The sequence below is a fragment of the Girardinichthys multiradiatus genome, chromosome 12, assembly GCF_021462225.1.
Source record: "Girardinichthys multiradiatus isolate DD_20200921_A chromosome 12, DD_fGirMul_XY1, whole genome shotgun sequence".
NCBI lineage: Eukaryota > Metazoa > Chordata > Actinopteri > Cyprinodontiformes > Goodeidae > Girardinichthys > Girardinichthys multiradiatus.
In genome coordinates this window covers 35,744,172-35,770,173 of record NC_061805.1, presented here as the reverse complement: position 1 = coordinate 35,770,173, position 26,002 = coordinate 35,744,172, and the positions used below count along the sequence as shown (strand labels likewise).

Below are 26,002 nucleotides of genomic sequence, written 5' to 3'. Positions count from 1 at the left end.
AGGATGCTCTGATGGTCAGCCTCTATTAGCATGTCAACAGAAAGTGTGACTAAACCTACCTTTTAAATAATGGAAATTAAATACGTTATCAATCAGAAGAATTTAAAGATTGACTGAGGATTTTTTAAGTTGTTTTATATAACTTGGCCTGAAATGTTCTTCCTGATCAAGAAAATAAAACATCAATTCAGAGAAATGTAGCTTACACTTTTCCCTCGTGTGGATCCTCCTCTCGGCCCTGCAGGAAAACATGTGAAGACCAACTTATTGTTTTGAATCTGTCAAGACACTAAAATAAGCTAAACTGTTGCTACGTTTGTGTAATACTGATTTACAAGTTTACCATACAGGTGAACATGATTTGACAAAACATCTGCCACTAAGCATGAGTTTAAAGAATTACAATTTCACACCAACTATTATTTAGCCACATCTGTCTGACAACTTATAGCCCTGTTAAAGAAATGCCAGAGAAAGGACTAGAATGACAAAAGTTAAAAGCATTCAGTGTTGCAGCGCTAAACTAACCCCACCTGTTGCCGTGCACTGCAGGTCAGATGGATGACAGAAGGCTCTAACACTTCTTTTTCCGTCTTACTAAGATATCAAATTAGGCTTTTTTTTTTGGAAATTCTTTCTTCTGCAAAACTGGAGAAAATCACTGTGTGGAAACTAAAGAACCACCACCTATGATGGTTATTAAGGAAACACTGTTTTAAAACTACAGTTTGTCTGTTAAGCTGCCCACTGCTGGCTGGCTACCCAAGCAGATAGCCCAACTAATTAACCAATAATTATTCTACCATATGAGGAGAGTAATGGCAAAATGTCCGGCCAAAAAACATGTTGAGCAAATTTCGAAAGCTAAATTGAAGGAATATTTATTTTGTTTTAACCTACAAAAATTAATAACTAATTATACATGTTCTATGCATTCAGACTCTCTAAGCTAGTAATATATGTGGTGATGCCTGTTCAACCCAACAGAAAATGGGTTGGGGGGGCATTAAATGTTCTGGTAAAGTCATTCACAAGCTACAAATAAAGTGTTTTTTTTTTAGTTTCTAAACAGAAGATGCAGATGTTTTTCACTCTCTATGTGCGGTCTATGATTGCACTGAACCCAAAGAATAAAGACAATAACACTGTTTGGTTTAGTCTTCATTTACAAATATATATACAAATATATATATATAAACCCAGTCCAACCATTATATTTTAACTCAAGGTTATCATGCCTTAAATCTTATACCTGTACTTAACTTTAAATATTGTAACTTGAAAGCTTTGTAAAGACTGCTTTAGCTGCTTCTTATTTAAGCTAAGTTTATGTTTTTCAACTCTGGCATGCAAGTACAGGGCTTTTTAAGACGCAGCTAAATGAAATGTAGAACCAGTTATAAGATAAGATAGACTTTATGGATCTCCCAATGGAGTAATTCAATTGTTACAGCAGCTCTTAGTAACACACAAATAGGGTGGTGATAGTTTGAAATGTGCTGTCAAGGAAGAACAAGGTAAATGTGCGAAACAAGAAATAATACTACAATAAGAGAATAAAATCAAAACGTTTGATGTATTTAACATTATTTCGATCCTGAAACTAAAATCCTGCAGAAACCCTGTAATGTAAGAGATTGTTCACTTGTTGCTTCAAACTGCAAGTCAGCTGGCTGAAAGAAGGCTACTACATCTGACACTGCTCAGTTAACCCTAGCTGTCAGTCATCAACTAACATCAGCCTCTTATACTTGTGTTACTCTATAAAGAGCAGAACATTCTGTACAATAAGCACTTAAAATGACTATTTTTAGGTCTGTTTCAAAATAACAATAAAGGTTATAAATGACTTTATCAGAACTGTAATGTGTCTTACCATCCTAATTTTTGTGTAAATATCAGGACATTTTTGTAACTGTACTTAAGATTAATATGCCGTGTGAATCCCATAAAGGTCCGTCTGCCATGTGTTTTTCTTACCACCTCCTCCACCAGATCCTCCACAATGAGCCCTTGCTCTCCTGTGCGAACATTGGCTACCCACATCCAGCCATCCTCCAGGTCATTGTGAACAATAAACATGTCCCCTTTTAGAAAGCTGAAGGCACAAGTAAAAAATAGCACAACAAAATTTCACTCCATCACAGTCAAGAAGATTTTATAAAAGAAGAAATGTCATGTTGATGCAATTGCCATGCAATGTTGCGCCAGCTGTAGAGAAAATGCAGTAAAAGAACATTAAGTAGACACTAATTGAATCATTATTTTGTGCAGATTATGATACTACAGTGTGGCCAGCAGGTGTCTCCTGTGGCTTAAAATATTAGAGGTAGATGCTGCACATCATCTATATTGACGAGCTTAAGGCTTGCAGGCATGCTGACTTTTCTGGCTGACTTGAGACAGATGTTTATCAGATTTAGGAAATGGGGATAGAGATGGGAGCATCAGTGAATGTGCGCATTGCAGCTTAACAACTGTTTTTCAATAAGTCAGATGATGTGCTTTGCAGGCTGCTGGAGCACTCCACAAAATCACGCTGTAATTTGTGAGCAAAAAACAGGCAGATGTTTTCTCTCTATGCCTGGTATCTTTGTGCTCATGTGTGTTTCAATTTACACTCACTGGCCACTGTATCAGGTACACCTGTCCAACTGCTCGTTAACACAAATTTCTAATCAGCCAATCATATGGCAGCAACTCAATGCATTTAGGCATGTTGACATGGTCAAGACGACCTGCTGCAGTTCAAACCGAGCATCAGAATGGAGAAGAAAGGTGATTTAAGTGACTTTGAACGCAGCATGGTTGTTGCTGCCAGACAGGCTGGTCTGAGTATTTTAGAAACTGTTGATTTACTGAGATTTTCACGCACTACCATCTCTAGGGTTTACAGAAAATGGTTCAAAAAAGAGAAAATATCCAGTGAGTGGCATTATGTGGGCGCAAATGCCTTGTTGATGCCAGAGGTCAGAGAAGAATGGCCAGACTGGTTCGAGCTGATAGAAAGGCAACAGTAACTCAAATAACCCCTCGTTACATCCAAGGCATGCAGAAGAGCATCTATGAATGCACAACACGTCAAACCTTGAGGCGGATGGGCTACAGCAGCAGAAGACCACACTGGGTGCCACTCCTGTCAGCTAAGAACAGGAAACTGAGGCTACAATTTGCACAGGCTCACCAAAATTGGACAATAGAAGATTGGAAAAACGTTGCCTGGTCTGATGAGTCTCGATTTCTGCTGCAACATTCAGATGTTAGGGTCAAAATTTGGCGTCAACAACATGAAAGCATGGATCCATCTGGACTTGTATTAATGGTTCAGGCTGGTGGTGGTGGTTTAATGGTGTGGGGGATATTTTCTTGGCAAACTTTGGGCCCCTTAGTACCAATTGAGCATCGTGTCAACGCCACAGCCTACCTGAGTATTGTTGCTGACCATGTCCATCCCTTTATGACCACAGTGTACCCATCTTCTGATGGTTACTTCCAGCAGGATAACGCGCCATGTCATAAAGCACGAATCATCTCATACTGGTTTCTTGAACATGACAATGAGTTCACTGTACTCAAATGGCCTCCACAGTCACCAGATCTCAATCTAATAGAGCACCTTTGGGGTGTGGTGAAATGGGAGACTTGCATCATGGATGTGCAGCTGATAAATTTGCAGCATCTGTGTGATGCTATCATGTCAATATGGACCAAACTCTCTGAGGAATGTTTCCAGTACCTTGTTGAATCTATGCCACAAAGAATTAAGGCAGTTCTGAAGGCAAAAGGGGGTCCAACCCGGTACTAGCAAGGTGTACCTAATAAAGTGGCCGATGAGGGTACATCATAGTAATAAAAGTGCTCCTGAGAAAAAAAGATCTGAGTATGACAAAAAACAAAAAAAGTTTACATTAAATTATTGGATGGTCTGATGAGTGCTTACCTGATCTCATCAGTATCTGGCACTTTGGTGTATGGAAGTATGGCCCTGACTCTTCTCCTGTCTTCTACAGGCTGTGGAAATGTGAGATAAAAAAAAGAAATAAAAAGGAAACAAAAAGAAAGTGATCAAATATAAAAGGGAGAGATAAAAAGAACTCTCTCATAGACCTGATCTTGCAGAATATTTATTCTACATCTCCGAAAATGCTTTTACCTTCTTATACAATGGAAGCGAGGAACAAAAGAGAAACCGATATTCATTTTCAGTCATTTTTAAATATATATATATATTTCCATCCATTTTTTCCCCACAATTCATATGACTAATTAACTCAGATGAGAGATTCAACTTCTCTTGTGCAGTTATCTAGAGGTTTGACTATCTAGAGCTTTCAGATGATAAACAGATCCAAACTATCAGAGACTTTTTTCATTCCCATTAGACCAAAAAAAAAAAAATTATTTAGTCACAGCTAACAGCCAATGAACAAGGTCAGGCACCTGGTGCACTATGATAGCTAAAATATTTCTATTTTAAGAAAGTTACAAAAACCACAACAATTGGAAATGTTTTTTTAGATTATTTAATACCCAGAGGTCAAGCTAAAACTTAGATACTCCTTTAAAAAAAACCATCCTCTCAGTACAGTGCATTCACGTTCTTACGTCTTAAATAGAGTAATTTACTCCGTTTATATATCTAAAAATATAATAATTTGGCATCCAGAGAAAATCTGGACAATTATACAAATGCTGGTATATAGCTCAAAGTAATTCGGGGTCGATGTATTATGATTCCCACACCAGACCCATTTCACGATTTGGATTCTAACAAAGTGCATTTATGGGATGGTGGACAGCAGGTAAGAACATCTCAGAAAATAAATCTAAATTAATCTGTAGCCTTTTTCTGGGAGGATTTGTTTTAATAACAGGGTTAAAGTTTTCTTAAAATTGACTGCCTTCTGACTGACTTTGTCCTGTTTGTTTCTGCAATTGATTTAGCAGAACATTTCACTGGGTATCGAGTGCCATCCCCTTGGTCCATTTTTCTGGTTCAAAAATGGTTGAACATGGTAAGTACTAAAGGAAAATTCCAGTTTACCAAAGGTCCAAAAAGTGTAATGGAAACCAGTAAAAATTTCGAAGCTATGAAGTCAAGTCTCACCTCTGGGGGTGCCACCGGTGATAGGAGTTTCTCTCCTTTTAATAGGCAAGAGACATAGCTGTAGTAACCAATCAGGTCCGATAAAGAACAGAATCGTCGACCGCCAATGTAATAGTCCCCACACATGGCAATTATCCTGTAAAACAAAAACAGCATTAAGTGACAGCAGATTTTTAAACTCAAGTTCTCTCAGTTTGGAGAAAGGGTATCAAGCAATCTTCTAATTTGTGCAGGACCCACTGAACAGTAAACTACCACCATCTAAAACCTGGGATCAGGGGTGTGTGTGTGTTTTTGTTACATGATGAGGCCCATTTCCTGAAAACACACATAGCATAGCAAAGGATCGTAAACAAAAACTTTTGTAGCAATCTGAGCAAATTATGTCACAGAAAAATAAAACAATTTTACTTTTGCATGGGGTTGGAGTTATATTTGGATTAAGTTTGTGCACACAAACAAATTTGACTTAGGTTATTCTTTGCTCTCAATAATGACATTTTTCTTGAAATGCCACAGGAAGTACAGTTTCTGCTAGGCCTTCTTCCAAACAGTGTCTATGTGTGAGGACCAATTCAGGTGCTGAGAAAGGGTGGTTCCTAGGAACCGGAAGTGATTCACCATACGCACAGTGTTGTTGAGGATGGTAAGGGGAGCCAGAGTGGGGGTGTTCTCTGGAAGTCCACCGACAATTCCACTGTCTAAGTAGGTTAAACTTAATGTGGTTCTGATCGCCTAAGAGGACCAGCTGATCCGCCTCCTGTCTGTATGCAGACTTGTCATTGTCCTGCATTAGACCAATAACAGTGGTGTCTTGAGTTTCACAGACGAGTCCACTGAGGTACAGTCGTTTTTGTACAAAGAGAAGAGGAGTGGGGGGAGAACACAGCCCTGGGGGACGCCGGTGCTGATCGTATGCTCCCCAGCATCACTGACAGCTGGTCCTTCAGGAAGCTGATGATTCACTGACAGGTGGAGGCCGGCACGAGCTGAGTGAGCTTCTGATGGTCGATATCTGGGTTCATGGTGTTAAAACACCCAGCTGGAGTCTACAAACAGCCTCCTGGAGTACATGCCTGGGTGGTCGAAGTAGTGCAGGATGAAGCAGTCCCAAGTTGACAGCGTCATCTGCTGATCTGTTTGTCCAATAAGCAAACTGCTGGGTGTCCAGCAGAGGGCCTGTGATGTCATTCAGATGCTTGAATACCAGACGTTTAAAGGATTTCATGACCACAGGCGACAGGAGGCAGGTCTGTAGTTATTTAACCCTGTGATGGTGCCTTTCGTGAGGACCGGGATGATGGTGGAACGCTTAAAGCAGGAGGGAACCTCACACATCTCCAAAATGATGTGTTGAAGATGTGAGTAAAGATGGGGGCCAGTTTGTCAGCACAGGCTCTCAGGCATAAGGAAGATACATTGTTTTTTGTTGTATGCGTGAAAGGTCTTGGTCTGCACACATATGTCCTCATATAAACAGATGTATCATGTTGGTCCTGGTCAGTGGCTGAAGCTTCAAAAAAACCTCCAATCTGTGCAGTCATTGCAAGCCTGTAACATCTACTTTGACCGCACCGTCCACTTCTCAACAGTCCGAACTAAAGCTTAGAAGTTTTTAATTTTTGCTTATTAGTTGGAATAACTGAAGCAGACAGTGATCAGAAAGTCCAAAAGCAGCCCTGGTGACAGCATCATACGCATCCTTTAAAGCTGTGCAGCAGTGGTCCAGTGTGTTGACAAGGAGCAGTTCATCCATTTAGTTGGCCAGGAAGCAGACATTAGCTAGGCCAATTGAGGGCCAAGGTGTGGGGAGTCCCTGTTGCTGAAGCTTCACGACAGCGCCTGCCCATTTACCTCCTTTGCGTAAGTAGTAAATACTGCAGAAAGCTTTGGTGCCGCCAACCAAGATCTCAGTGAAGCTGGGGTCAGTAAAAAAAAAATGGAGAGAAAATGCCCAGAGGGAACTGTCTGATGTTTAGAAGTCCATCTCTAGTAAACAAAAACACACAAAGTACAAGAAAGCGAAGTACCAAGGCTGCCATCTGTGGCAACATCTTGGATGATAGATCTAACTGACTTAGTCTGACACAGTTTATTTAGTCAGACATGGTTGGATACACTCAACAACCCTTAGTGTTATTATTACAAAACTCAGGTTTATGTGAGAAAATGGTGACAAAATTCAAAGCTTTTATTACCGATTTCATCTGCTACATGTAAGATTCTGACCTCATGTACTCAAATATTTTCCACAAAGGAACACTTACAAAAATAGCAACAAACTTAATAGTAGAAAATAATTTCTGTGGAAATTATTAATACCCAAGGCAGATTTAGATAAAAAATTATTTTCATTTGTTTGTTCAACGTTTGTTTCAAATAGAAATGTTTGTTTCTGATATCTCTATCCATCCATCCATCCATCCATCTTCTATACCCGCTTATTTTGCAGGTCCCAGAGGGGCTGGTGTCTGATTCCGATATCTCCCCAAATACAATCAAATAATATTAAAAAAGGTGTATAAATTATATACAAAAGATCTGTTTTTATTTATATTTTTAGACAAATAGCATATCCAAAAGTATTTATTCCTCGCTCAAAAATGACAGAAAAAAATATTTTTCAGCCTTACTTATAATTAAACATTAGCCACATTTTCACCAGCATTTGACAATTTATCTTTGTTGAAGAGCTCCAAGTCTTTAAAATTGGAAGCCCTCCCTGTCATTACCCTAATCCTGAGCTTCCTCCAGTAACACATGTATTCTCACTCTCCATGTCTTTGATATTAAAATAATGCTAAATAAAGTGAAATAATTTGGACTTTTTTGTTTAAATTGTGTGCGTTAATAATCTGACAGAAAACTGACAGAAAACCATGGTATTTTAACTCAAATACCATACTCAATACTCATTTTAACTTTAAAGATTACCATGCCATGGTAATCACATACTGACTCATGCCTGCCAGCTAATAGACTGCATTGTTTAGGCGAAATCCAATCATGACTATTACAAAAATATATATAAAAAAACATGCATATCTTGTTGCACAATAGGGGATTCTGAGAGTGTCCATGCTAAAGATTCTGGATTATACAGAATATAAAACCTGCTATTGAGAAAAAGGTTTTATTGCACATACCTAAAATGGTTGACCACATTGGTCATACTGAGGAAAGACAGGACAAATGAACCGGGCCGACGGTCACTCTCCCTAATGAGGTAACTGCCAGGGGTCCGGGCCTGGCGTAAACGCTCCTCTGCAATGGTTCGGTCAAGTTTGCCATGGTACCACCTGAAGAAGACAAATGACAGAATGAATAAAGGAAAAAACACGGAAATGAAAACATATAAACACTGACAGATTACTACTTATAAATGGAAACAAAATGGACAATTAGTATTAACTATCTACATTTATGTATTTTGAGAAACAAACATCAATAGGAAACCTTTAAAAATGTAAACCAGAGAGGAATTGTTTTTGAGTTTTAACCACTAAATATGTTGCTCTTCTAAAAATAAGGAAAATGAACTAAAAAGAAATCCAGCAGTGAGACAGAATGAGGTGTAGCAGCAGCTCTTTTCACAGGAGACCGAAATGGCTTCCATTAGGTTTAGGGAGCACAGGTCTGTGCTTGTAAGGAGAACATGATAAAATATGCTTTTGTAATATGCTGCAGACAGTTTGCTAAAAAGGAAGCACATCCAGCTTGAGATATGGTGAGGTTTTTGTGACACAATTTAACTGAGAAAACAGTGCAGTTGTACTGAACAATAATAACCAGAAACAGCATTAAAAATATTAATGTTAGAAGGAAAACGTAAAGGTAAGCAGATTAGATTTTAGTAACAACTATACTACACACCCATTACCCAGAACTAGGCCAAGAAAGATTTAACCAAACAAATGACCTCCAGATACAACAAGCTAAATAATAAAATCCAACATGATGAACAAGACTCAGTTATAATTTCGTCTGCTTCAAGTTAATCTTGGTAAACCATCCAAGCTGCATTTGCAAGACATGCAGGGTAAAACACTGCATTGATCTGACTTGACAGGAAGATGCTCAAAATGTTTTAACAAGGTGCTCAGTTTTCTGCTCTATCTACAGGTTGAATTCCTGCTTCTGTGAACAAAAAACAACATTAAGCAACAGCTGATTTTAAATACAGGTTTTCTCAGTTTGGACAATAATGACATTCAAATTGAGGTATGAAGCTAACTTTAAAATCGTGGAAGACTGCCTGAACAGTAAACGTCCATCATGTAAACCCTGGACGGTTAGCTTGGGTGAATATGTGTAAAAATGTGCAGCTACACACCGATCAACAGCATGCTCTCACTCATGTTATAAAAGCTGTGTTTTTTTGGTCAAACTGCATAAAGAGGGGCCAGTCTCTGATGAATCCTAACAAACGGGATGATCATAAACAAAACAAACCTTTTTAGCAATTTGAGAAAATGCTGTAACAATTAATTTAAATAATGCAAGGGGTTAGATTTATATTTGGATTAATTTTGAATATGTACATTTATTGGATGTGTGATTATGAGTCACAATGTTCGACTTAAGATTTACAGGGGTTGGACAATGAAACACCTGTCATTTTAGTGTGGGAGGTTTCATGGGTAAATTGGACCAGCCTGGTAGCCAGTCTTCATTGATTGCACATTGCACCAGTAAGAGCAGAGTGTGAAGGTTCAATTAGCAGGGTAAGAGCACAGTTTTGCTCAAAACATTGAAATGCACACAACATTATGGATGACATACCAGAGTTCAAAAGAGGACAAATTGTTGGTGCACGTCTTGCTGGTGCATCTGTGACCAAGACAGCAAGTCTTTGTGACGTATCAAGAGCCACAGTATCCAGGGTAATGTCAGCATACCACCAAGAAGGACGAACCACATCTAACAGGATTAACTGTGGACGCAAGAGGAAGCTGTCTGAAAGGAATGTTCGGGTGCTAACCTGGATTGTATCCAAAAAACATAAAACCACAGCTGCCCAAATCACGGCAAAATTAAATGTGCAGCTCAACTCTCCTGTTTCCACCAGAACTGTCCGTCAGGAGCTCCACAGGGTCAATATACACGGCCGGGCTGCTATAGCCAAACCTTTGGTCACTCATGCCAATGCCAAACGTCGGTTTCAATGGTGCAAGGAGCACAAATCTTGGGCTGTGGACAATGTGAAACATGTATTGTTCTCTGAGTCCACCTTTACTGTTTTCCCCACATCCAGGAGAGTTACGGTGTGGAGAAGCCCCAAAGAAGCGTACCACCCAGACTGTTGCATGCCCAGAGTGAAGCATGGGGGTGGATCAGTGATGGTTTGGGCTGCCATATCATGGCATTCCCTTGGCCCAATACTTGTGCTAGATGGGCGTGTCACTGCCAAGGACTACCGAACCATTCTTGAAGACCATGTGCATCCAATGGTTCAAACATTGTATCCTGAAGGCGGTGCCGTGTATCAGGATGACAATGCACCAATACACACAGCAAGACTGGTGAAAGATTGGTTTGATGAACATGAAAGTGAAGTTGAACATCTCCCATGGCCTGCACAGTCACCAGATCTAAATATTATTGAGCCATTTTAAGGTGTTTTGGAGGAGCGAGTCAGGAAACGTTTTCCTCCACCAGTATCATGTAGTGACCTGGCCACTATCCTGCAAGAAGAATGACTTAAAATCCCTCTGACCACTGTGCAGGACTTGTATATGTCATTCCCAAGACAAATTGACGCTGTATTGGCCGCAAAAGGAGGCCCTACACCATACTAATAAATTATTGTGGTCTCAAACCAGGTGTTTCAGTTTCATTGTCCAACCCCTGTAGCTCCAATCTCTGGGTGTATGCACAGTGACTGACAAACACAAATCTATTACAGATCACCTTAGACCACCGCAGTTTATTTATCCAGTCATGGCAGGCTAAACATAAACAGCATCAATAATAGAAATGTCAGAAAAAAAACTTAAAAGGGAGACAGGCTAAAGTTTAACAACCGTACTCATTACCTAGAACTAGGCCAAGAAAGATGTAAACAAATGACCTCCAGATGCAACAACCTGGAAGGTAAAATCCAGCAAGATTGTTTGATGATTTCTTCTGCTTCAAGCCAATCTTTGTAACTCATGTTGAAGCTGCAGGTCACAACACTGCATTGATCTGACTTGACAGGAAGATGCTTGACATTTTAACAAGCTGCTCCGTTTTATGCTGTTTTTACAGATTCAGTCCTTGCTGCTGATCAATCAGAGACTTTTATAGTAACATTACCAGCTGGGTCCTTGGCCTTTTCCATTAGATTTGCAACACAGATTTATACTAAGAGAAAGCTTGCTGCAAACACAGCTGCGAGCTCTGTTGTTACATGCTGTGATATGGGTACCTAAGCACTGTATCAGCTTGCTTTTCTTGAGATATCAAAAGGTCCAATAAGACCATATTATCTTTTTAAATTTTTTATTTGTGTTCACCATGTAAAAACAGGAGCTAGAGTGACCTGGGATATTAAATGAAATGTCCTGCCCACTATGCTCCATCACATTTACTAGTGAATCTGTAATAACCTATAGCGAGCAGGTCAAGCAAACATGATTTTTTTAACCCCTTCTTTAGCAAATGAAAAACTTTAAAATGCTGTAGAAGTTGGTTGATGACGATAAAGTAAGAACAGCCGACAACTAAATCAAGACTGAATACTAGAAGAAGAAAAATAATCAGGACAAGAATTAGTCGATGTGTAATAATAATGCTAAACTGATGCTTTTTGCAAACCACAAAAACTGTACCACTGGGGTTGTTACTTTTACTATCTGAACAACTTTTCCACTTTTTGGTTCCATGAAAGCATAAATGTTTTTACCCCATGCTTCAAATTATTGCTGAATGCTATTATTGTGAACTGTTAAGCAGTAGGCATTGCACATTGAAGCAGTTGTTTGCACTGTTGTCTAACAAAAATGTCCTGTGTTTAAGTAAATTAACATATTATTTCTGAAAATTCCTGCCTGAGGAACAGTCAAAGTCAACCAGAATTATTCTTCACGGTTTACAGATTGTTTAAACAGTGTTTGATTTGCTGAACCCTTTTCAACTAACAAAAAAAAGGCCATTTCAAGTTTTTTTGTCATTTAACCCACCTTAGACAGGGTCAAGCCTTAAAGCTACAAAAGGGGCCTAGTGAATATACACAAAAAAGACAATCTTTGTGTTTTCACAAACAATATAAAAAGGTTAAACAAATCACAAACTGTGTTTTAAAGAATATTAATACTGAATATATTGAACAGTTTAAGCATAGACCTCTCAAGGAATATTACATTTTTTAACTAGAGCCAACTAAAAACATTAAAGTAACTGTGACATCAAATTTTTATTATAAATCCAATTACATTATGGAAAGGAAACATAACTAAGGTATTCTAAACTGAGCAGCTAAACATTTAATGCTCCAAACTAGGCAAAAATATAGCTTTGCTGCACTCAGTGTACTCACCCATTGTAGAACAAAACATAGGAAAATATCTGGATGCATAAAACAAAAAATTAAGCAGCTTTAACTGGCTTAACTTCAACAGAATGTGCTGTTTTGGTCTTGTGGCTGCATTTATCCCTGGCTTCTATTGCGCGATCTATGTATGGTTCTTGGAGCTCCTCCGGGCTCGCAGCGGACCGGAGGGGTTCAGATGTAAATCAGAAGGGCGGAGAAGTCTGCGGCTGGACCGGAGCACAGCGGAGCAGATGCAGTGTAAATCCAGGGTTACAGTATATATATATGGCAGTGAGTGAAACAACCGGAGGCGAAGCTGAGCAGCATGAAGCAGTAGCAGCAGAGGTGATTTAAGATCTGAAGACACTACCTGGTGTGTATTTATTTATTTATTTTTACTTTATATTAGAATCTTTAGAGAAACATTTATTTAAATATATAGTATGCGCGAATAATTTATCTTAGTTTAATAATAAAATAATTTTGGATTATTATTAATACAAATCTCAGATTTCTGATTTTTTATTATTAACAATAACTGTCGATATCGAAATGTACTTTTGCAACAAGGAAGTGTTCTTTACTTGCTGAGCTTTGATCTGTTTAGCTGCAGCAACAACAACCTTTTCTTTGGCGATCTTTTCCCACCAGATGGACTGAATAGTGTGGCTATAGCATCTGCTGCAACATTCTCCTTCGTCTGGAGACCCCTGACATATTTTCTCTGGTTAATTCAGAAGTTTCTTGTTCAAAGCAGTCTGCTGAAAAGTCCTCTGATCACAACTGGCTGTGCTTGGTGGGACCAGCCCATCTGTCCCCCGTTAGTTTCCCAGCTCTGATCCTCTTCACTTCAGGAAAATAATGCAGATTAATGGCTGCTGTCGTAGTATTGCTGCCACCGACAGCAATGCACCGTTTTACCATATTAATGCTGTTTTTAAGGAAACATGACTTCTACCTGAACTGTTTATCATTAACGCTCGATCATTAAATGGCTGGAGCCTTCCCCTTTCACGTCATTTTCTGGGGCGACTTTGGACTTGCAAAATCTAACAATGAAATATGTTTATTTTGTGTCACAATTGCCTTTTACCACTTGTTTAATCTTAATATAATGTCAATTAGTGCCCAATTTCTTCGATATTAGGATGTTTTCTTTCAATTTCTGCATTTGTGGGAAAAGCACGTCACAGGCGCTTTAAAAACGGTGACATAGTCTTTACAGAAGTGTCAAATTAGATAAAACCTTGACTGTTGGATTATTCAATGACTTGGCCCACTTTTGCTCCTAATAGATCAGAACTATTTGTTTAGTGGTCAACCCTCATTAGATCCTGTTTAAAGATTACCTAAATGTTACTGTAAAATCCTTACAAATATTTAAAATTTTGGAATCCAACGCATCTTATGCATTATGTATGTGAGGCTCTATTAAAACATAAAAACCCAACTGAGCAGAGCCTCGACCTGTTCTGTCTGTTCGTGTCCAGTATGTGTTGATGTTGAGTACCAGGTGTATAAAGTTATGTAGCGCACACCAGTGGTCCCATTGTGTCTTAGTTCCCTGAAACTTGAGGGAAATCCATATCAACAACATCAAAACATGTCAAAAAGAAGTCCCTATTACTTTCTAATTACCCAGATTGGCAGAATCTGGTCGCCGATCGACATACGACGGCCAGCCATCCTTTTCAAATCTGTTCTATTAAGGAACCTTGACGCTTCTAATAACATGATCGAAAGATCGAGTCCAAAATCTCTTCCGTCTTGGCAGCACAACTCGTCTTGTGTGAGTTAAAGGTGATAACTGACATGTCATTGACAAGATGCATCCCAGCGCTCCCGATGTATGTAATGCATTCCCCTTAACCAATCCAGAGTTGGCAAATGGCTCTGGTGCCCTACTGCATTTTAGAGACTCTTAAATTGCAGTAGTGCCACTACTGAAGGAGAAGCATGCTTTATATATTCTGCATTGAGCCTGTTAGCAGATAAAGGCACTGTCAGAATATGTCTATCCCCTTCAACTTTCTGCATCACCTTGGAGTTAGAAAATAACATAAATTGCTCTTATACGAAAGGTCAACAAAAGAATTTTATCTAATTTTTAAGTGGAAACAGTCGATTACATTCACTAACCGCCATCTGTGGCCCTGCAAAAGAAAAGCAGGTATAGAAAATGAAGTGATGTTTAGTAGAACAACGGAACTACTTCATATCATTTATAAAGGGAAGTAGACAGCTTTCTAATGGGGAAGTCCTACTAGCAGTTGTGTTTGTTAGGCTTCCTGTATGCAGTGATATATTTACAGTCTAAAGACTGGTGAAATATTTAATACTTTTTTTTCATTTACCTATAATCATAGCAAAAATTGTTAGAAACAATTGTTAGAAACTTTAATGTCCATATTGCTTGTTCCTAAACAATACAATTACGATGAAGTTATTTTCACACCAAACCTTTAGGAGAAAAATATGCAGGGGAATTTGCAGACAATGCCTCTTGCTACTTTGAATGTTTTTGCTAGTGGAGTTATCTAATGGTAGCGACAATATGCAACAACGTAGCTGTAAATAAATACTTTCTTTACAAGTTGAATGAAATAGTAAAAGAGGCTTTTGTGATGACTGTTTTTCTGCTAAGATCAATAGGACAAGTATTTCAATGTTGTTTATTATTATTAAACATTATGTTTAAAATACATAGAGCCCATTTAATGAATAGTCCAGCTACTGGGAAAAAAAAGTTCACAAAGGCAAGCTTTCATTATAAAAGTTGCTCTTGGCCAACATCTAATGTTTTGGCACTAAAACAACTTAACTGATGGCAAATTTTGGCCCAAATCCAACTTTTTTTGTAATATACAAAAAAAATATATATATATATCTGACTTTTTTTATGGCAGTCAGAAAGGCCCAATTCTGATCTTTTCACCTCCAAAAAAATCCATTTTGTGCCACTTTCATATAATCGGATACGTATCCGATTTGGTACTAGTTTTCAAAGCATTCACAGTCAGAATGGTCATGTTGCATTTAATCCGACTTTTACGTCATTGTCCTGGCTCCGACTATTCCTCCACACAGACTTCTCTGTAGAAGTAGCAGTCAATGCTCCACAAAAGGCCATTGTTAATAGCTGTGCTTTTTTTTCTTACCTTTCCTTATCTTGTTATGATGTGGTCATAATATTATCGGCTCCTATTGCTCAACAACCTAATAATAACACAGAGATGCTGTGATTTATTATTACTTCTGTAAACACATTGTTGCTGTGTCGCGTCTATATTCTCCATCTGCGCATGTGGGTCGCTTTGGAGTCATGAACCGTTCAGACTGTAGTCTCATGGCGGTCGCATTTAATTATTAGTTTGAACAATCACGCACAAACAAATATCGGATTTCAGCAAAACAAATCGTAATTGAGCATCAAGAACTGCAGTGTGAATGTAGCACTAGTTGTTTTCTAATGACTTCCCCACCCTACCACCTCTTTACCTTCTAAAACATTTTATGCTGCATTATAGAACAAGTGTCACCAAATATAACGGGAATAGAGAGGGTGACTGCGTGGTATTTAAATAATTAGCTAACATTTTTCACAGTCCAACCAGTTTTTCCGCTTACAGCGATACTGCTATAAAGATAACATTGCAATATATTTAGCAAACCCAATTTCAACCAATTTACAATGCCTACAAGGGAGTAGAAGCATGCAGGGAAACAGAACAAAGTGAGAAAGCTCCAAGCCATTCAAGCATTCACTGACATTAAATGTTATGGAAGATTAGCTGTGTCATTGGCACATTGTCTCAACTAGTGATCATCCTAGACGCTGGTATCAGAGAAACCCCCCAACACATGTTCAGACATTAAACAGCACAGTCACGATGTGCTGTAATAAACATCCAGATATAATTTCACAGAACACCACACACAGGTTTTAATGAGATGGAAAGTTAATTCGTAAATTAAAGAGACTATAAACCTCAGCCATGAAGATTACCGTATGTAGTTCTACTATCCGTTTCAGGAATGGGCCGTCATGTCAGCACATGTATAGCAAGGAGGGCAGAAATATCTTGGCTCTGCTCAAAGAAGCTGAACCAGCCTTTCGGCAAACAATTCCATGATGGTCAATAAAAGATGGTATACAAATTTTGTTAGAAATAGTAGAAAATAATTTTAAAAGATAGTCTGAAATTATGCGTCATGCCACTATTCCATCAACTAAACAAGGTTCTTATAGATATTTATAGTTTTTTTATATAAAATCTGAGTCTTTAATATTGTTTCTTACCATTAAGCAACAATACATTTCTTTAAGGAGGCTTTGAAATGTATTCTATGAATGCCTGGGATATAAGGAGAAGGTGTTCTAATTAAAAATAAAAACATCTTTTAAATAATGGCCATTTAGGTGCTTTGACAGCTGACTATGTTTTGACATCACTTTTCACATGCCCCATACGTGCAGTCCATACCATTCTTTTGTTGATAGCATAGATGGTCCTACTCACTGGGCAAATCTACAACCTCCATACAGAGCTGTACATAGCATGCAAAGAACTAGACTGCTGAGTGACAAGTCAGTGCAAAGGTAGGTATTATAAAATGCCAGTATCAATCTTCCATCATATTTAGGTTTGGCAAAAAGATGCAGAAACATGAATGCAAGATTTTGAGCCATTACCTATTAATTTCAGCTGGTTAATTCACTTCAATTTGTTGTAGCTCATATTGTGCAGGTTTCTTCAAAGAATCGTTGTAGATGCTGATGGCTGTGGGCAGGAAGGATCTCCTTTAGCGGTCCAACTTACAGCAGATCTGAACAAGCCTCTGACTGAAGACCCTCTGTTGCTGTACGGCAGTCTGATGAAAAGGATGCTCAGTGTTGTCTTCAATGTTCTTCATTTTATGAAGAATCCTTCTTTGCACAATCATCTCCAGAGATTCTAGAGGAGTCCCCAGAACAGAGCCAGTCTTCTTTATTTGCTTGTTAAGTTTTTATAAGTCAGCGGCTCTGAGAGGTCGACCAATATTGTTTTTTCTATTGTCGGTACAGACTCTAACATTTAAAATTCAGGACTTCTGATATTTTAGATCTATACTGTTTATTTATTTTAGTGTACAATTTCTTTCGGTCACTCTTTTTTTTACCTGTAATCAGAATTTCACTCTCTCATAATACAAGTGCAGTAGTGTCCTAAAACGAACAGTTTAAAGCAGTAGTTTTTTTTCCTTTTGTAATTCTATTAATCTTGTGATGGGACATTTAAGGATGCTACAGAGTTTTCTTCAGCCCCCATCCTTAAACAATACCATGTCACAGCCAAAGAAGTTGAGCACCAACTACTAATGTGCCTTATTTTTAAAGTACACTGCTCAAAAAAAATAAAGGGAACACAAAAACAACACAATATAACTCCATGTAAATCAAACTTCTGTGAAATCAAACTGTCCACTTAGAAAGCAACACTGATTGACAATCAATTTCACATGCTGTTGTACAAATGGAATAGACAACAGGGGGAAATCTTTGGCGCTTAGGAAGACACACTCAATAAAGGAGTGGTTCTGCAGGTGGAGACCACATACCACTTCTTAGTACCTATGCTTTCTGGCTGATGTTTTGGTCACTTTTGAATATTGATGGTGCTTTCACACTCGTGGTAGCATGAGACGGACTCTACAACCCACACAAGTGGCTCAGGTAGTGCAACCTCCAACAGGATTATATTGATTGCGACAGGTATAAATATGATAATGGCTGACTAAAAACAGAGGCAAACCTCGCTGACTGGAGGCTCCGACTGATAGTCAAACCTCAGATCCAGTAGGACCAATGTGACTTTCATCCTGGCGGTGGAACAGTGGATAACATTTTTACCCACTAAGAATTGCTGAGAGGGTCCTGGGAGTATGCTTCTTCAGTCTGCATGTGTTTTGTGGATTTAGAGAAGCACTATTACTATGTGCCCCAAGGTACTTTGTAGGTGGTGCTGCGGAGGTATGGAGTTTTAGAGTGGCTCTTAAGAGCTATCCAATCTTTGTATGCCTAAAGAAAGATCTGTGTCCGCATTCTTGGCAGGGTGTCTAGTTTTGGGAACCGCAGAATCTCATCTTTGTTTTTCACAGATAATGTGATTCTGTTGGCTTCTTCAGGCCATAACCTCCAGGGTAAACTGGAGCGGTTCGCTGCTGAATGTGAAGCAGCCGGGATGGGAGTCAGTTCCTCCAAGTCTGACCCCATGGTTCTCAACCGTAAAAAGGCGGACTGCTCCCTCTGGGTTGGGGGTTAGTCTCTGACTCCAGAGACTATCTTGGTGTCCACTTCATAAGTGTGGGTAGGATGGAACGGGAGATGGACAGACAGGTTGGGGCATTGTCTGCAGTAATGCTGGCGCTGCTCCAGTCTGCTGTGATAAAGAAAGCACTGAGCCAAAAAGCAAAGCTCTCCATTTACCGGTCCGTCTACATTCCGACCCTCACCCATGGTAGTGAGATATGGATCATGACCGAAAAAACAAGATCCCGGATGTAAGCGACCGAAAGAACAAGATCCTGGATTCAAGCGACTGAAACGTCCTCTATGGGGTGGCTGGACAAAGCCTTAGGGATAGCATGAGGAGCTCCATCATTCGGGCTGAGTTCGCTGGACAGACTTTATATCCCATCTATCCTGGGAATGGTTTGGAATCCACCACAACGAGATAGAGGATGTCGCTGAGGACATTATTACTGGCCGGCTAGCTAGTTGAGATTAATGTAAATCACAATACACGGAGTTCAGTTCATTAATATAGCAACACCTGAACTGAAACATGTTCCCTTCCTCTCATTAAAGTTCTAAGATGCATTTATGAGGTACACAGTCAGCATCACCTCAAGCCCAAAGTAATCTCCTTTTTAACACAAAATTTCACCACTAACACTAATAACAGCAGGTCTGACACCACGCAGCAGAAAGAAGATGCACAAGAGAGTGCGCACAGTCTCTACACAACAGCAGAGTGTTTAGGAGTGAGCCAACAGTCACCGGTCTGACTGTAGCTCAGTGGCAACGAGGAGGGCACGCTGGGTGTAACCGTGACAGCACAAGGGCAACATTACTGTGTTGCCCAAAGATATGCCTGCTTGAAAATTGTTGAAATGTGTGCCCCAAAGACCGATTGCGATACTTCAGAAAAAGGCAAATTTCAGCCAATTTATTGGCAGGCCTATCATAGGTCAGTTAAGTTCCTTAAGTTATAGCATGTACTTAAGACATATTCAATGTTCTTTAGCATCCTTACTCCACTCTACCAGGGCCTGCAATAAATTTTCTAACTTCTTCACTGAAAAAAACAAAAGGGGCTGTCCACATATCCACATCAACTCCAGTACCAAGGTGGTCTCCAACTACAGGTCCTTCTCAAAAAATTAGCATATTGAGATAAAGTTCATTATTTTCCATAATGTCATGATGAAAATTTAACATTCATATATTTTAGATTCATTGCACACTAACTGAAATATTTCAGGTCTTTTATTGTCTTAATACGGATGATTTTGGCATACAGCTCATGAAAACCCAAAATTCCTATCTCACAAAATTAGCATATCATTAAAAGGGTCTCTAAACGAGCTATGAACCTAATCATCTGAATCAACAAGTTAACTCTAAACACCTGCAAAAGATTCCTGAGGCCTTTAAAACTCCCAGCCTGGTTCATCACTCAAAACCCCAATCATGGGTAAGACTGCCGACCTGACTGCTGTCCAGAAGGCCACTATTGACACCCTCAAGCAAGAGGGTAAGACACAGAAAGACATTTCTGAACGAATAGGCTGTTCCCAGAGTGCTGTATCAAGGCACCTCAGTGGGAAGTCTGTGGGAAGGAAAAAGTGTGGCAGAAAATGCTGCACAACGAGAAGAGGTGACCGGACCCTGAGGAAGATTGTGGAGAAGGGCCGATTCCAGATCTTGGGGGACCTGTGGAAGCAGTGGACTGAGTCTGGAGTAGAAACATCCAGAGCCACCGTGCACAGGCGTGTGCAGGAAATGGGCTACAGGTGCCGCATTCCCCAGGTCAAGCCACTTTTGAACCAGAAACAGCGGCAGAAGCGCTTGACCTGGGCTACAGAGAAGCAGCACTGGACTGTTGCTCAGTGGTCCAAAGTACTTTTTTCGGATGAAAGCAAATTCTGCATGTCATTTGGAAATCAAGGTGCCAGAGTCTGGAGGAAGACTGGGGAGAAGGAAATGCCAAAATGCCAGAAGTCCAGTGTCAAGTACCCACAGTCAGTGATGGTCTGGGGTGCCGTGTCAGCTGCTGGTGTTGGTCCACTGTGTTTTATCAAGGGCAGGGTCAATGCAGCTAGCTATCAGGAGATTTTGGAGCACTTCATGCTTCCATCTGCTGAAAAGCTTTATGGAGATGAAGATTTCATTTTTCAGCACGACCTGGCACCTGCTCACAGTGCCAAAACCACTGGTAAATGGTTTACTGACCATGGTATCACTGTGCTCAATTGGCCTGCCAACTCTCCTGACCTGAACCCCATAGAGAATCTGTGGGATATTGTGAAGAGAACGTTGAGAGACTCAAGACCCAACACTCTGGATGAGCTAAAGGCCGCTATCGAAGCATCCTGGGCCTCCATAAGACCTCAGCAGTGCCACAGGCTGATTGCCTCCATGCCACGCCGCATTGAAGCAGTCATTTCTGCAAAAGGATTCTCGACCAAGTATTGAGTGCATAACTGTACATGATTATTTGAAGGTTGACGTTTTTTGTATTAAAACACTTTTCTTTTATTGGTCGGATGAAATATGCTAATTTTGTGAGATAGGAATTTTGGGTTTTCATGAGCTGTATGCCAAAATCATCCATATTAAGACAATGAAAGACCGGAAATATTTCAGTTAGTGTGCAATGAATCTAAAATATATGAATGTTAAATTTTCATCATGACATTATGGAAAATAATGAACTTTATCACAATATGCTAATTTTTTGAGAAGGACCTGTAGAACTGATTTTGACAAAATTAGCCAATTTCACCAAATAAACTATAAAAACATAGAATTATACAGCAACTAAGCTCTTCTTCCTGCTATCTTGGTGTTTTACCCACAGCTTTCCTTAAGAAAGCTTTGCCTGTCATAACATCTGATTTAACTCAAATAATAAACAACTCCCTTTTGTCAGGTGTTGTCCCCAGGCCCTAAAAACCGCAATTATCAAACCACTATTGAAAAAGAACAACTTGGACAAGCTGCTACTACAGAACTACAGGCCTATCTCAAACCTCGCCTTAATCAGTAAGGTTATTGAAAAAGCTGTGTTTCAGCAGTAAAACAACTTCCTAACAATGACCAGCCGCTTAGATGTCTTCCAGTCAGGCTTCCATGCTCACCACAGTACAGAGACTGCCCTTGCCAAGGTGTTCAATGACATCCGTATAAATGCAGACTGTGGAAGAACCAGTGTATGATTGGACCTTAGTGCAGCATTCGACACTGTTGATCACTCCATTTTATTAGAGCGCCTGGAAAACCGGGTCGGCTATTCTGGAACAGCACTCGATTGGTTTAAATCCTACTTGAAGGACAGAGACTTTTTTGTGTCAGTAGGTAACTTTACATCAGAGACCACAAAAATCACATGTGGCGTTCCCCAAGGGTCTGTCTTAGGGCCCCTCCTATTCAATACCTACATACTCCACTTAACTCAGATTATGATAAACAACAACATAAGTTATCATAACTATGCAGACGACACACAGCTATACTTTACGATGTCACAAGGTGACTATGAACCCATTCAAACGCTTGGTAAATGCTTAGAAGAAATCAATGCATGGATGTGCCAAACTTTTCAACTGAATCAAAACAAAACTGAAGTAATAATTTCTGGACCAAAGGAACTGCGTTTAAAAGTTAGCACACAGCTTCAGTTAATACAGCTAGAAACCACCAGTCAGGCTTGAAACCAGGGTGTAGTGATGAACTCAGATCTGAACCTTCAGGGGCACATAAAGACAGTAACGAAGTCAGCCTTCTATCACCTAAAGAATATCTACAGGATTAAAGGACTAATGTCTCAGAAGGACCTTGAAAAACTAATTTATGCGTTCATTTTTAGTAGAATATATTACTGCAACGGTTTCTTCACAGGTCTGCCTAAATAGTCGATCAGACAACTGCAGTTGATCCAGAATGCTGCTGCCCGCGTCTTCACTAAAACTAAGAAAGTGGAGCACATCACCCCAGTTCAAAAGTCCTTACACTGGCTCCCTGTAGCTCAGAGAATAGACTTTAAAATACTTCTGTTAGTCTGTAAATCACTGAATGGCTTAGCACCAAAATACATTACAGACTTGTTGTCAGTGTATCAAACACACAGACCTCACAGGTCTACTGGCTGAAATCTACTCTGCTTACCCAGAACCAGAACCAAACATGGAGAAGCAGCTTTTAGTTCTTCTGCTCCACTAATAATGACCTGTTTGAAGAGTTTCAGTCAGGTTTCAGAGCTCATCATAGCACTGAAACAACTCTGGTGAAAGTCACTAATGATATTCTTATGGCCTCAGATAATGGACTTGTGTCTGTACTTGTCCTCTTGTCCGCTGCATTTGATACAGTCGATCACAATATTCTCCTAGAGAGGCTGGAATACACTGTAGGGATCAGGGGAACAGCGCTAGGCTGGTTTAAATCTTATTTGTCTGACAGATTCCAGTTTGTTCATGTAAATGATAAATCATCTTTAAACTCCAGGGTTAATTGTGGAGTACCACAGGGTTCAGTACTTGGGCCAATTCTCTTTACTATATATATGCTTCCAATAGGTAAAATGATCAGGCAGCATAGGATAAACTTTCACTGTTATGCTGATGATACTCAGCTTTACTTATCCATAAATCCTGATGAGCCCAACCAGTTAGATAGACTACAAGTATGTCTTGAAGACATAAAAACTTGGATGACTTTAAATTTTCTGCTTCTAAATTCAGATAAGACCGAAGTTGTCCTCTTTGGACTGGAGTCTTTAAAAAAGAAACTGCTTAGTCAATCACTTAACCTGGGTGGCATTAAATTGACCTCCGGTAATACTGTAAAAAACCTTGGTGTTATTTTTGACGAGGACATGTCATTTAAATCCCATATTAAACAGGTTTCTAGGATTTCCTTTCTTTCACCTCCTGAACATTGCCAAAATTAGAAATATCCTATCCAGGAGTGAAGCTGAAAAACTAGTCCATGCATTTGTTACTTCAAGGCTGGACTATTGTAATTCTTTACTATCAGTATGTCCACAAAATGCAGTTAAAAGCCTTCAGCTGATTCAAAATGCTGCAGCAAGAGTTCTGATGAAAATTAAAAAGAGAGATCATATTTCCCCAACTATAGCTTCCCTTCATTGGCTCCCAGTTAAATCCAGAATAGCATTTAAAATTCTCCTCCTCACATATAAAGCCCTTAATGATCTAGCTCCATCATACATCAGGGATCTGATTGTTCCATATGTTCCTAACAGAGCACTTCGTTCTCAGAATGCAGGTTTACTGGTGGTTCCTACAGTCTCTAGAAGTGGAATGGGAGGTAGATCCTTTAGTTATCAGGCCCTCGTTTTGCATTATTTGCTGTTATTTCAGCTTTTAACTTTATGTTCTCTCTCTTTCCTCTTCCTAGAAGCTACACCTGGCCTGACTCTGTGTCTACTTGTGACACCTTCATGGAGGGGGGCATCGTCCAAGCTTCTGCTGGCAACAACTTAATGCTACATGAAACGACTAAAGGAGCTACATCCATTAACATTTACTTTTCCTTCCCATAGAAAGTACTCCTGGATCAGTGCATCTGTGTTCTGCTTCTGTGTTCTTTTTCCTTCTCTACTCTGTTTTATCAAACCCCCTGTCGGTCGTGGCAGATGGCTGCTCACACTGAGCCTGGTTCTGCTGGAGGTTTCTTCCTGTTAAAAGGGAGTTTTTCCTCTCCACTGTCACTACATGCATGCTCAGTATGAGGGATGGCTGCAAAGTCAACGCCAGTGACTGTCCACTGTCGCTACATGCTCATCCAGGAGGAGTGAATGCTACAAGTCACTGACTGGATGCAATCTGCTGGGTTTCCTTAGATAGGAAAACTTTTGATCCAATTTGAATAAATAACTGAATCTGACTGAACTGTTCAATGGTTAGTTATTAATTGGAATGTATGTACCTGACTTAAAATCTATGATTTGATTGAATTGACCCACCTTTCACACAATGCAACAGGAAACCACACTCTCCAATTATTCTTACCTCTGCCTTCCTCCCTCCCTGTTGGATGGAGTAAGGGGGAGTCGGTTTAGCCAAAACCAGCTCAGTTATGGCTGAGATGCAAACACACCCTCCATTTCTGCTACCTGTGCGACTCCTCTTTTCCAATGGTTATAATCAGTCTGACAGAGAGAGGTATCCCAATCCTTGTGGTTTTTAGTACAACAATGGCCACCAGTGGGTTCTACATGGACACACTTTATCAGTGTATTATTTTACTTAGTACCCCTACACATAGGGGTACTAAGTGGCCAAACTCTAACACTCAGTAGTTTAATCTAACCTCCCCAACAACCCTATACCATTCCAAACCCTTTGTGAAGTGCCTCGAGACGACATGTGTTGTGAATAGGCGCTATATAAATAAAACTGAATTTAATTGAATTGAATTAATCTGGAACAAACTCCCAGAAAACTGTAAAAGCACTGAAGCCCTAAGTTGCTTTAAATCAAGATTAAAAACGTATTTGTTTAGAGAGGCCTTTGACTGTGCTATCTAAACATTATTAGTTAAGTGTTCAGTCCAACTTTCCTTTCATTTTCAATCATTTTCTCATAATTGTTTTCATTTTATCTAATTTCAAAAATTTTTTATTTTCATCTTTTTAATTATTTCTTTTTTATTCTCTTTAATTATTTAATTACCTTTTTTCCACTACAATGTTCTTTTCATATTATGTTTCTTTTTCTTTTTTTTCCATGTACAGCACTTTGAATTGTCTTGCTACTGAAATGTCCTATATAAATAAACTTGCCTTGCCATCGAACATTTTAGAAAAAAAATCATGTTTTTAACCAAATGGATTTAGGTTTTTATGGGTTTGCAGACTAATCAATAACTAATCGGTAATTAATAAAATAAAACAACATGAAAACGTTTTAACCTCCTGAATGTTTATTTAAACACGGCCCCAAAATGTGTTTTTCCCCTCCCTTACTTACTCAAGTTATAAACGTTGTTGACAAATGCTTAGTATACTCTTGTAGTGGCAGTAGTAGTAGTGGATGAGTGTTAAGCCTCTGCCTTGCACAGCTGAATTAAAATATTTAAATTTGCATATTGTTAA

At 39.4% G+C, this 26,002-nt stretch overlaps 1 protein-coding gene across 1 annotated transcript in view; it reads right to left on the bottom strand.

The window, feature by feature from the left end:
* The window catches only part of rasa1a (RAS p21 protein activator (GTPase activating protein) 1a), a 48,228-nt gene that overhangs the window by 10,589 nt on the left and 11,637 nt on the right, over positions 1–26,002 (bottom strand). Inside the window, exons 2-6 of the mRNA XM_047381300.1 lie at positions 8,254–8,406; positions 5,108–5,243; positions 3,941–4,011; positions 1,981–2,098; positions 207–238 (exon numbers count right to left, since the gene is read on the bottom strand). Of these exons, the coding sequence (XP_047237256.1) occupies positions 207–238; positions 1,981–2,098; positions 3,941–4,011; positions 5,108–5,243; positions 8,254–8,406 (510 nt within the window). The remainder of the gene's footprint in view (positions 1–206; positions 239–1,980; positions 2,099–3,940; positions 4,012–5,107; positions 5,244–8,253; positions 8,407–26,002) is intronic.